General features: G+C 62.9%; 3 protein-coding genes across 4 annotated transcripts; 2 read left to right on the top strand and 1 right to left on the bottom strand.

The window, feature by feature from the left end:
* The first annotated feature begins 16 nt into the window (after positions 1 to 16).
* Positions 17 to 5,574, top strand: TKFC (triokinase and FMN cyclase). Of its 2 annotated transcripts, XM_064659839.1 has the most exons (18): positions 17 to 131; positions 842 to 891; positions 959 to 1,148; positions 1,226 to 1,336; positions 1,579 to 1,760; positions 1,842 to 1,920; positions 2,432 to 2,521; positions 2,637 to 2,671; positions 2,771 to 2,855; positions 2,927 to 3,016; positions 3,091 to 3,207; positions 3,620 to 3,739; positions 3,811 to 3,948; positions 4,501 to 4,607; positions 4,679 to 4,782; positions 4,873 to 4,906; positions 5,024 to 5,113; positions 5,190 to 5,574. In XM_064659839.1, exons 2-18 carry the CDS (start codon positions 886 to 888, stop codon positions 5,358 to 5,360), a joined length of 1,749 nt encoding a protein of 582 aa, XP_064515909.1. In that variant the 5' UTR covers positions 17 to 131; positions 842 to 885; the 3' UTR covers positions 5,361 to 5,574. The 2 variants fall into 2 exon arrangements, with proteins under 2 accessions (XP_064515909.1, XP_064515910.1); XM_064659840.1 differs by lacking the exon at positions 842 to 891 and having other exon boundaries at positions 25 to 131.
* A 589-nt stretch (positions 5,575 to 6,163) lies between these two features.
* Positions 6,164 to 8,741, bottom strand: LOC135416631 (lysosomal membrane ascorbate-dependent ferrireductase CYB561A3). The gene is made up of 6 exons (XM_064659913.1): positions 8,589 to 8,741; positions 7,382 to 7,587; positions 7,109 to 7,317; positions 6,877 to 7,031; positions 6,589 to 6,745; positions 6,164 to 6,492 (listed from the first exon to the last, which is right to left on the bottom strand). Exons 1-6 carry the CDS (start codon positions 8,627 to 8,629, stop codon positions 6,469 to 6,471), a joined length of 792 nt encoding a protein of 263 aa, XP_064515983.1. The 5' UTR covers positions 8,630 to 8,741; the 3' UTR covers positions 6,164 to 6,468.
* TMEM138 (transmembrane protein 138) lies at positions 8,696 to 12,132 on the top strand. Its single transcript, XM_064659927.1, has 5 exons — positions 8,696 to 8,796; positions 10,183 to 10,405; positions 10,488 to 10,659; positions 11,646 to 11,721; positions 11,816 to 12,132. The coding sequence occupies exons 2-5, from the start codon at positions 10,278 to 10,280 to the stop codon at positions 11,926 to 11,928; spliced, it is 489 nt and encodes a 162-aa protein (XP_064515997.1). The 5' UTR covers positions 8,696 to 8,796; positions 10,183 to 10,277; the 3' UTR covers positions 11,929 to 12,132.
* The last annotated feature ends 41 nt before the right edge of the window (positions 12,133 to 12,173 follow it).

The following is a 12,173-nucleotide window of genomic DNA, read 5'->3' as shown; positions in this document are numbered from 1 at the left end:
TAGCCGCGCGTGGCCGCTCTGGCCCGCTGGAAAGGCCGGGGAGGAGCAGACGAGATGAGGCCGCTCCTGCCGGCTGGGAGGACCGCGCGGAGCAGACGAGAGGCGCGGCTGGAGGACCGCGGAGAGCGCAGGTGCGGAGCGGGGTGCGGGGGGCTCCCCCCCCGAAAGCCGCGGGGTTCCGGGGGATCCCGGCCCCGTCCCGGCCCCGTCCCGGCCCGTGTCCCGCCGGGAAGGCGGGTCCGGACCCCTCCCTGCTCCATGCACTCCCTCCGTGCTGGGGGGACTCCAAAATCCGGGGTGGGAGTCCCCGGGATACTCCCACCTGTATCCCACTCTGATCCCACCCCATATCCCGACGGGATCTTGCTCCCCATCCCAAAAAGGGGTCCCTGTTTTCTGGGGCTGGCCTCATCCTTTTTCTCCCCATCCCAAAAGGGGATCCCTCTTTGGGTGTTGTCCCATCCTCGTCCCCTATCCCAAAAAAGGGGATCCCTGTTTGGGGGGGTCCCTTTTGGAGGGGGTGTCCCATTCCGATCCCCCATCCCAAAAGGAAGTCCCTATATGAGGGTGGTCTCATCCTCATCCCCCATCCCAAAAAAGGGGATCCCTGCTTGGGGATGGTTGCTGTTTGGTGGGGGTCCCATTGTGATCCTCATTCCCGAAAGTGGGATCCCTTCTTGATGGGGGGGGGTGTCTCCATTTGGGAACAGCCCCGTCCCCAGCCCCCCATTCCCACCAGCCCTCCCATCCCTCCCCGTTCCCTTCCCCCTGTCCCTGTGCCAGGGTCCTGTGCCAGGACCTCCCCCGTGTCCAGCCTGGACCTTGCCCTCTTACCCAGCAGATTCCAGCCCCGGGTCCAACCGTTGCGCAGGATCCCACCCTACCATGGAGGTGAGGCCGGGACAGGGGGGTCACCAATCCCCCTTTTTCCTCTGCTTACCACCCTTCGTTCCCCCAGATTCCCAAAAAACTGGTGAACTCGGTGTCCGGCTGTGCCGACGATGCCCTGGCCGGGCTGGTGTCCTGCAATCCCGGGCTCCGGCTCCTGCAGGGCCACCGGGTGATCCTGCGCAGTGACCTCTCGGCCGTCCGTGGCCGCGTGGCCCTGCTGTCCGGGGGGGGCTCCGGCCACGAGCCGGCCCACGCAGGTGAGACCCCCACAATTCCCGCTTCCCGGAGCCCCCCGGCACGGAGAGGGCGCCGAGCTCCCGATCCCGCTCCGCAGGATACGTCGGGAAGGGAATGCTGACCGGAGTGGTGGCCGGAGCCGTGTTCACCTCCCCGTCCGTGGGCAGTGTCCTGGCGGCCGTCCGGGTGCTCGCACAGGCGGGAGCAGGTCGGGAATACACCGGGATGCAGCTTTGGGATTCCTGCCCCGGAATCCCTGCGCCGTCATTCCCTTTCACCCCGTGTCACTCCCGTGCTTTCCATATCATTCCCATTCTCTCCGTGCAATCCCCATTCTCTCCATATCATTCCCATTCTCACCACGTCATTCCTATTCTCTCTGTCATTCCCATTCTACATCGTTCCTGTTCTCTCCGTGTCGTTCCCGCTCCTCCCGCGTCATTCCCGCAGCCGGGATCCTCCTGATCGTGAAGAACTACACGGGGGACCGGCTGAATTTCGGGCTGGCCCTGGAGCGGGCGCGCTCCGAAGGGGCCGACGTGCGGATGGTGGTGGTGGGAGACGACTGCGCCTTCGCCGCGCCCGGGAAAGCCGGGAGACGCGGGATCTGCGGCACCGTCCTCATCCATAAGGTCCTGCCGGGGGCTCCTTCGTGGGGATTTTTGGAATTTTGGGAGTTTTCAGGGTGGCTCATCCGATGTTGTCCTTGGCAGGTGGCGGGAGCGCTGGCGGAGGCGGGAGCGGGTTTGGATGAGATCGTGGAGAAGGTGACGGCGGCTTCCAAAGCCATGGGTGTGTTGTGGGATCCCGTTATCCCATGGGAATGCTGTCCTGTGTCACTCCGACCCATCCCTCCCAGAAAATCAGCCCCATTACCCCTATCTCTCCTGGGAAATCAGCCCCATTCCCTCCTGGAAAATCAGCCCCATTCCCTCCTGGAAAATCAGCCCCATTCCCTCCTGGAAAATCAGCCCCATTCTCCCCATCCCTCCTGGAAAATCAGCCCCATTCCCTCCTGGAAAATCAGCCCCATTCCCTCCTGGGAAATCAGCCCCATTCTCCCTATCCCTCCTGGAAAATCAGCCCTATTCCCTCCTGGAAAATCAGCCCCATTATCCCCATCCCTCCTGGAAAATCAGCTTCCCCCCAGCCCCTGTCCCCCCTGGAAAATGAGCCCCTCCCCTCCCTGCCCCCTTTCTCCTGGATAACCAGCCCCATTCCCCCAACCTCCTGGAAAATGAGCCCCCTTCCTCCCCGCATCCCAAATCCCAGCAGGTTTAACGGCACATTCCTTCCCGTGCAGGTACCCTGGGTCTCAGCCTGTCTCCCTGCAGCATCCCGGGATCCAAGCCCTCATTCCAGCTGGCTGAGGATGAGATGGAGCTGGGGCTGGGTGAGGAGGGGCTCCCTGGATCCCACTCTGGATCCCTCCCAGATCCCTGGGGGGGGACTGAGACTCCCTGTCCCCCATGGGAAGTGTGGGATGTGACACGGCCTCGTCTCCCTAGGGATCCACGGAGAGGCCGGAGTGCGCAGGATGAAGGTGAGGGGGGGATCCCGCTGTGTCCTCCCTATTCCCAGACCTCCCCCGCATTCCCACATCCCCTCACTCTGCTCTTCCCACCTTCTGTGTCCCCTCCAGGTGCTGCCGGCGGATGAGGCCGTGGAGACGATGCTGAAGCACATGACGGATCCATCCAATGCTTCCCACATATCCCTGACCCCTGGTGAGCTCCCTTGGATCCCCCCCACCCCCCAAATCCCTGATCCCGGTCTCATCCCGCCCCTCATCCCTCAGGGTGCTCCGTGGTGCTCATGGTGAACAACCTGGGTGGATTATCCTGCCTGGAGCTGGGAATCGTGGCCGGAGCCGCCGTGCGCAGACTGGGTGAGCGGGGGGTTTCTTGGGATCCCCTTCCCTGGCTCTGGACCTTCTGGAATGACCTCCCCCGGCTCCCGCAGAGAGCCGAGGGATCCGCATCGCCCGGGCCTTGGTGGGATGCTTCATGACGGCGCTGGAAATGGCCGGAGTCTCCCTCACCCTCCTGGTGGTGGATGAGGAGCTGCTGCGGCTGATCGGTGAGTTCCCGGCGGGAATGTGGCCTGGGATGGGCGCGCGGGGGGCTCCAGGTGCTGGGTGACGGGACACGAAGTGCCCGGGAGCCGAATTCCTGGCTGCTGGACGTGCCGGGAAAGGGGACACAGCTGGGAGACAGGCACAAGGGTCAGCGGGATGTCTGGGAGCGGAATTCCTGGCTGCTGGATGCACCTGGAATGGGGACACAGGAGTCTGCAGGTGCTGGGTGATGGGACACGAAGTGCCTGGGAGAGGAATTCCTGGCTGCTGGATGCACCTGGAATGGGGACACAGGAGTCTGCAGGTGCTGGGTGATGGGACACGAAGTGCCTGGGAGAGGAATTCCTGGCTGCTGGATCTGCCAGCAAGGAATCCAGGAGGATCCTGAGCCACTGTCACCTCCGGCTTTTCCAGATGCCAAGACCACGGCCATGGCTTGGCCCATCGTTCCCGCAGGACCGGCGACTGCCCGGAGAGAGGAGATTCCAGCGCCGATGGACGTCCCAGGGCAGCCGTTGGATGAGACCGGCACAGGTTCGGAGCTGGAACCCCTTGTGACCCCCTCCTGTGCCTCGGTTTCCCTCGGGAATGTCTCCTTTCCGCAGGGCCCGGAGCGGTGCCGGTGCAGCGGGTCCTGGAGCGGGTGTGCAGCACTCTGCTGGATATCCAGGATAAGCTCAACCAGCTGGATCGGAAAGCGGGAGATGGGGATTGTGGCCACACACACGCCCGGGCAGCCCACGGTGGGTGTGGGAATATCCAGGGAATTGTGGGGAGAGGGTGTCCCAGCCAGCACCGCCCAGGAGTGGGGACTTCACCGGGATGTCCCTTCTTGGGATTTGGGAACTCTGAGGTGCCTCTTTCTATGGAACAGGGTCCTCATGCCCTGGGAGTTGTGGCTCAGGAATGCCCTGTGGAATTGGGGGTGTCCCTGCTTATCCCAGGAGTGGGGGCTTCCTTTCTTGGGATTTGGTTCCCTGAAGTGCCCCTCCCTAGGGAATGGAGTCTCCACAGGGAACTGTATCCCTGGAACATCTCTGTTTCCAGAGGTAGCTGCCCCATGGAACTGGGAGTGTCCCTGCTTATCCCAGGAGTGGGCATTTCCCTGGGACATCCATTCGTGGGATTTGGGACTCCCAAAATGCCCCTTCCACACCCTGGGAGCCACAGGCCAGGAATGTCTCTACATCCAGTGGCAGCTTCCTCAGGGCATTCCTGCTTGTCCCCACGAGGGACAGGAATCCCCAAGGAGCCCAGGGCCACCCCCCATCCCGCTCTTCCCTCCGTTCCTGCAGCCATCCGGGAATGGATGCGCTCCCGGCCGCCTCCGGCCGCCCCATCCCAGCTCCTCTCCTGCCTGGCCGACCTGCTGCTGGAAAAGATGGGAGGCTCCTCCGGAGTGGTAAGTGGGAATGGGAATGCGGGGAGACACCTGGAAGCGTTCCCAGGACGGGGGTGACCGTATTCCCAAAGCTCTACGGGCTCTTCCTGACGGCGGCCGCCCGGACCCTGCGCGGCCGGAGCGATCCCGCGGCGTGGGCCGATGCCATGGATTCCGGGATTGACGCCATGCAAAGGTCAGTGCCCGGGGCCGTGGGATCCCAGTCCCCCCAGGGATCCCAATCCCCCCAGGAATCCCAATCCCAGTTTCCCTGCCTCCAACACAGGTATGGAGGAGCCGCACCAGGAGACCGGACGATGGTGAGTCCCGGAATCCCGTGGGATACCCGGGAGCCAAGGGGAAATTCCAGGGGGCGCGGGGGGGTTCCAGCCTGGCCTCAGCACTGGCTCCCAGCCCCGTTCCCGTTTTTTTCCCAGCTGGATTCGCTGTGTGCAGCCGCAAAGGCTCTGCATTCCCTGCGCGCTCCCGGGGCCGACCCGCTCCGGGTGCTGGAGGCCGCGGTGCAGGTACGGAGAGCCCGGAGCCGGGACGGTGGGACAACCGCATGGGAATCCCGGAAAACATCCCGTTTTTCCCTGGCAGAGCGCCGAGGTGGCGGCGGAGGCCACCAAGCACATGGAGGCCGGGGCGGGAAGAGCCAGTTACATCCGCTCATCCCGGCTGGAGCATCCCGATCCCGGGGCCGTGGCCGTGGCTGCCGTGCTGGGGGCCGTGCTGGGGGGGCTGCGGGACCCCCTGGCCACCCCCAAGTAGTGTATCCCAAAAACCCTCCGTGTCCCCCGTAGTGACAGGGATGTGGATCCCAACAGACCTTAGGAGACGTGTCCCCCAGTAACCCTTTGTGTCCCCCCACACCGATGGGGATGTGCATCCCAAAAAATCTGTGTGTCCCCCTGGATCCCTTTGTCCCTTCTCGGTGACAGGGGTGTGTATCCCAATAAACCTTCGGAGACGTGTCCCCCAGCAATTCTCTGTGTCCTGCCTCACCTGTATCCCAAAAAAAACCTCCGTGTCCCCAAATAACCCTCCGTGTCCCCCTCGTGGTGAGAGGGACACGTATCCCAAAAAATCTTTGGAGACATTGTCCCCCAATAACCTTCTGTGTCCCCCCAGGGTGACAGGGACGTGTATCCCAAAAAACCCCTGTGGCCCCCAAGGGCCCCCTGTGTCCCCCCCTCTGGGACAGGGACATGTTCCCCAACAGCCCCCCTGTGTCCCCCGTCGCTCCAGGCTGGGAAGGGGGATGGGAACAGGGATTGTGTGACTGTGGGGGAGGAAGGAAAGCCGGGGTGTGGAGGGGGAAGCTCCAGGGCTCTCAGGGCTCATAGGGCTCACATGGCTCTGGCCACGGGGGCCAGAGGGAAGGAGAAGCAGAGACGGGGCAGAGCATGACCCCAAATCCCGTGGGTGACCACGGGGATCTATCCCACGTTCCCAGGGAGCAGAGGAGCCCTTGGAAGGCACGGCTTGGCTTGGCCAGGACCTGCTCCCGAGATCCCGCCGCTCCCACCAATCCCAGCCTGGCTCCGCTTATCCCCGTGGATTTGAGTGAGGGATTCCTGAGGAAGCCACTGGTTTATTCCGTGTCCCTGAGTGGCTCCATCCCTGTCCTGCTGAGCCAGATTCCCTGGAGGGGGAGTGACACATGGGAATAACACGGATGTTCCTCTTTGTCCTGACGAGGCTCTGGCAGCTCCAGGATGGCACCGGGAAGGGCTGGGGTTTGGCACAGCTGGAAATCCAGGCAGGAGCTGGCACGTGGAGGCACGAGAATGCAGGAGACACCCTGGGTGTGCTGGGAAATCCTTGGGATGGCAAGGATGCAGGAAACCCCTCAGGAATGCTGGGAGATCCTTTGGGATCAGCGCTCGGCGGAGAGCAGGGGCTGTGGGAAGACAGGGATCAGCCGGGATCCTTCCCCACCCTTGGGGCTGCGCTCCCAAATTCTGCTTCCCAAATCCACCCAGCCTGTTCCCGGTACCTGGCGGGAATCCAGGGAGTCGGAATCCGGGCACTTCCAGCTGGGCCTGGCCAGGGCACCCACCACCAGCACCCCGAAAAGCAGGATCAGGATTCCCAAAGTGTTGGCAAACACGGCCTCGGCAGGAAGGAGCTTGTACTGCGCGGTCCCGTTTTTCCTGGGAGGGAGAAGTGGGGCTGGGAATGTCCTGGATGTGTCCAGCCTTTCCCTTAATGCAGCCAAAATCCCACCCCGAGCCTCCCAGTCCCTGCGAGGGCTCTTCCCAATCCCCCCTATCCCGGCACTCACAGGCTGAAGAAAAGCTTCTCGTTGATTCCCGACACGCAGGAAGCCACGGACAACATGAGGATGGTGGAGCCAAAGAAAACGTGGATGGGCTTGTACAGCTGCCGGAGCCAGGCGGGAGCCCAGGGAAGCAGGAACGTCCCAAATCCCACCGCCCACTGCGGGAAAACTCAGTGAGGGCAGGAAAACTCGGGATGCCCGAGGGGGAGTTTGGGGGATCCGGGAGTGCTCCCACCTGGCAGGAGAAGAGCAGGACGGTTCCCAGCCCCATCCAGCTGTGCAGGGAGTACATGTTGGGCGTCCCGTTGGAATTGTGGAAGCGGAACACGGCCGCCAACCCCAGCACGGTGAGGACGAACGCTCCCAGAGCCAGGCCGCCGTGCAGCAGCTTCCAGGGAAGCTTGGGGCCGCTCCAGGTCTTGGGAACGCGGTAAACCAGGGCAGCTGTGAGGGGAAAAAAGGGTCAGGAGGGGGCGGCGCTGGGATTCCCGACGCTCCCTGGGCTCACCTGCTCCGTAGAGAACCACCAAGCCCGTCACCATCAGCACCGGGTGCCAGTTGAAAGTCCGGGATCCGCCATCCAGGGAAAAGCCCCCGCGCCAGTGCTGGCACCAGGCACCCACCAGGGCCACGCAGAGCACGCCCAGGGATCCCAGGAAGGCGCAGAAAGGCGGGAAGGGAATGTCCAGCATGGCCACGGAGCGCTGGTGGCACCTGGGGACGAGCGAGGAGCCGGCTCAGGGTCCGGAGCCGCTCCGGGGAGGAGCCACGGAAAGGGGAACTGGGAACCCCGAGGGGGCGGGGGGGGCACAGGGAACCGAGGGGAGGGGGGGCCTGGACTGGGAAGGGTGACAAGGATGGAGCTGCTTCCCAGCCCAGGAAAGGTGACAGGGACGGAGCTGCTTCCCAGCCAGGGTTGGTGGCCGCGTTCCAGCTGCTTCCCAGCCCTGGGAAGGAGGTCAGGGATGGATGGATGGGTGGATGGATGGACACCCCCCAGGGAGGAGCCACAGAAAGGAGAAGCAGGAACCCTGAGGGGGGTGAGCAGGCCCAGCTGCTCCCTGGGCTGGGAAGGAGGTCAGGCACGGATCCAGGGGGGTTGGTGGTGGCACCTGGGGACAGCTCCGGCAGAGGAGCCGCGAAAGGGGAACTGGGAATCTCGAGGGGGTGTTGGGTGTCCAGCTGCTCCCTGGATTGGCACGGATCCAGGGATGGAGCAGGACGTGCAGAGCCGAATTCCCAGGGAATGGCAGAGAGGGGCTCCCAGGGTCACTTGTTTCCCCCCCCCTTCCCCGCAGGGGGTGATTGGCAGGAGCCTCATTTGCGTGTGATCTGCGTGTGATCTGCGTGTGATTTGCGTGTGCCCCCACAAAGGGCTATTTCTGGCCCCTCCGGGGGTGGGGGAAGTCCCGGCTCCCCAAAATCAGCTGCCCACGGGGCATTGGGGCAGGAAGGGGTGGAGACATGGGGCCCCACGGTTCCCCAAAACTGGGGACACAGGAACTCGTGGGTCCCCAGAACCTGGGAAACGGGACCCCCACGGCTCCCCAAAATCCGGGACATGGGGCCACACGGCCCCCCCAAACCTGGGGCTCCCCCGAACCTGAGGACACAGGCCATAACCCTGAAACGCCCCCAAACCCAGCCCAGGAGGCCCCTCGGCCCCTCCCGGCCCCCGGGGCCGCCCTCCGCCCCCCCCGCCCCTGGGGCCGTACCTGGGCCCCACCGCCCCCGCCTCGTCACTGGGCGTCGCCATCTTGGCGGGCGCCTCTCTGCCCGCTCATCTCTATGGTACCGCCGCCAATGCGCCGCCACCGAGAGCGGCGGCCAGAGCGGCCCCGAGCGGGTCCTCCAGGCGCCACTTCCGGCGCCTCTTCCGGGCCCCGGCGGCTGTTGCCATGGAGACCAAGATGGCGGCGGCGGGTCAGCGCCCGGGGCGGGGGGGACATGGCGGGGACCCCCCGGGACGGGACACTCGGAACTCAGGGGGGGTTTGGGGGCACCGGGAGGCGACCCCGGGGGCGGGGAGCCGGGCGGGGGAAAGGGGGAGGCGGAGGCGGGTGCCCCGGAATGGTGGGGGGTGTCTGTGGGAAAGGGGGGGTGATGTGGGGTCTGGGGGAGAGAGTGACCCCCTTAATTCCCATATCCAGCCATTCCTTCTACTTGTAGTCCTTTTTTCCCATGTCCAACCCTTCCCCCCCCCCTTTTCCAACCACTTCTTTTGCATATCCAGACCTTTTCTAGACTCCATTCCAACCCCTTTCGTCCTCCATATCCAGCCCTTTTTTCTCTATTTCTAGCCTTTTTCCCCACGTTCAATCCTTTCTCCCTCATTTCCAGCCACTTCTGCTGCTTTCCATCCCTTTCCTGCCCCCATGTCCAGCCCTTCTTCTCCCCCATTTCCAACCCTTTCCTCCCTTTCCATCCCTTTTCCCCCCTTTCCATCCCTCTCCCCGCATTCCCATCCCTGTGTCTCCCCCTCAGGGAATTAATTCTCCATCCCACCCCTCTCCTTCCAGGACATGGAAGGTCCCTGATTTCCCACAGCCCCTCCCTCCCTTCTCCAATCGGGATGATCCCAGAGGGGCTGCTCCCATGGGATACATGGCCCAGAAGTGCTGTACCTGCTCCCGTGTTCCCAAATTCCCGGCTGTATCCTCACCCCTCTCCTCTGCCCGGAGTGGGATGTGCCCAAACCTGCTCCTGGAGCGTGTCCTGCCCGGCACTGCCCATGGAGCCGGGAATAACCTGCCTGGACACTGCTCCCTGGGATTGCACGGCTCCCTCATCCCTGGATTTCCTCACGTGGAGATTTGGGATGGATTTGAAGGGGGAGGGGACACAGCTTACTAGGTTTTCCTGGTTTTCCAGCTGCCCGTCCCAGCTGCCAAACAATCCCAGGTCCTGGATATCAGGAAAGCCCCCTGGATCCATCCCACAATCCCTAAGTCCCCTCTCCAGGTTCTGGATTTAAGGAGAGCCCCTAGGATCTATCCCACCTACCAAAGAATTCCTGCAGCCCTTTTCCAGGTCCAGGATGTTGGAAGAGGCTCTGGAATCCATCCCACAATCCCTGTGCCCCTTTTCCAGGTCCTGGATGTTGGAAGAGGCCCTGGGATCCATCCCACAGTCCCTGTGCCCCTTCTCCAGGTCCTGGATGTTGGGAGAGGCCCTGGGATCCATCCCACAATCCCTGTGCCCCTTTTCCAGGTCCTGAATGTTGGGAGAGGCCCTGGGATCCATCCCACTTACCAAACAATCCCTGGGATCCATCTCAGCAAACAGACAATCCCTGTGCCCCCTCTCCAGGTGCGGGATGTCGGGAGCGGCCCCGCTGAGCCCCCCCAGCGCCATGATCCGTCGGGAATGCCGGGGCTGAGCGCTCCAAGGCCTGGGAAAGGAGGATGCTCCAGCCCAGCAACTACAGCCTGGTGCTGTTCCTGCAGTTCCTGCTGCTCTCCTACGACCTGTTCGTGAATTCCTTCTCGGAGCTGCTCCGGACGGCTCCGGCCGTGCAGCTCGTCCTCTTCATGTGAGTGCTGGGAAGTGGGGGGCGGGAGATCCCGGAGATCCCGGAGATCCCAGCCGCCCCAACGGCCGCGTTTTCCCGGCAGCATCCAGGACATCGCCATCCTCTTCAACGTCATCATCGTCTTCCTCATGTTCTTCAACACCTTCGTGTTCCAGGCAGGATTGGTCAGCCTGCTTTTCCATAAGTTCAAGGGGACCATCCTGCTCTCCGCTGCCTACCTGGCGCTCAGCATCTCCTTCCACGTCTGGATCATGGTAGGACGGGCTGGGGACGGCTGGATTCTCCCGAGGGATTTTCCCAGGAGGGCTCCCCTCGGGCCTCTCTCGCCGTCTTCCCCTGCAGTGACAGTCTGGTGTCCCTTTCCATGATCCTGCTGTTGGAATTGGGCTGGAAGGGTCCTGCCCTGTGCCATCCCATCCCAGCCCATTCCTGTCAGAAAACACTCTTTCCCCAGGAAAAGTCCAGCAGCTCCAAGTCCCCCACAGTGACAGTTTGGTGTCCCCTTCCGTGATCCCAGTGTTGGAATCAGGCTGAAATCCTGTGCCATTCCATCCCAGCCCATTCCCTAAGGGAATAACCTGTCAGAAAATGCTCTTTACCCAGGGAAAACTTATTCCAGCAGCTCCTGTTTTTCTAGGGATTGATCCCTACACGTGGGCCCGCCCTGTCCGGGCTCCTGGTTCTGTCCTGGCAGCACTTTCCCCTTTCCAGAATAAATTCCTTCCTGGCCCCTTCCCGACAGAACAGATCCGCACCCTTCCCATCCCCTGGACATCCCTTTCCCAAGGGTCTGTTCCTGCTGCAGGGCACAGGGAATGTTTTGGGAGGGCCTGGAGCCATCCCGTGCCACGGTGGCTGCTCCGGCGCTGCCCGCGTTATCCGGGAGGGGGATTTTCAGGGATTTGCAGGATCTGCAGGTCTGAAGCCGGAATAGGGCCTGGCTCCGGGCCTAAATCCCCTGAGCTGCTTAACCTTCGGGATGGGGGGCTCCCCAAACCGCTCCAGGGCTTATTCCCAGCTGGATGCGCCTCCATCCCCCTCAGAGCCTTTGGGATGGGGCTCCCCCAAACTTTCTCCGGGGTTTGTTCCCATCCCTCTGCCCCCTTCAGAATCTCTGGAATGGGGGCTGCCCCGAACTGCTGCGGGGGTTATTCCCAGTTCTCTGTCCCCCTCGGACTCTTTGGGAAGGGGACCCTCCCAAACTGCTCCAGGGGTTATTCCCGGTTTTCCATCCCCTCAGAACCTGCGCTGGCGCGACTCCAGCCGCTTCATCTGGACCGAAGGCCTCCAGACCCTCTTCGTTTTCCAGAGGCTGGGTAAGAACTCCTGGGATCGGGGCTGAGGGGGATCCCACACCCCTTGGCCCCAAATCCGAAATCCCAGTCACCGAATCCCCTCGAATTCCCGCAGCGGCCGTGCTCTACTGCTACTTCTACAAGCGGACAGCTGTGCACCTGGGAGACCCCCTCTTCTACCAGGATTCCCTCTGGCTCCGCCAGGAATTTGCCCACTTCCGTGGCTGATGGATCCCTGGAATCCCCTGGAGTCTCCCTGCGCTCCGTGGGATCAGTCCCGCCTTGTCCTTCCTCCTCTTCCTCCTGGATGCTGGGAGTCAGTGGGAGGCTTGTGAGGTGTCCCTGCAGGAATGTCCATCCTGGCACCACGGCCTCGGTTGGGGCTGGAATATTTTTGGGAACTGTAAAGGAATAAATGGGATGTGTTTTCCAGCGGCTCCCGGGTGTTTCTCCCTCCCTGGACCCCCGGTGTC

This window comes from Pseudopipra pipra, chromosome 6, assembly GCF_036250125.1.
Source record: "Pseudopipra pipra isolate bDixPip1 chromosome 6, bDixPip1.hap1, whole genome shotgun sequence".
Classification (NCBI taxonomy): domain Eukaryota; kingdom Metazoa; phylum Chordata; class Aves; order Passeriformes; family Pipridae; genus Pseudopipra; species Pseudopipra pipra.
Note: the sequence above shows the minus strand (reverse complement) of the source record. Positions and strands in the feature narration are given on the sequence as shown.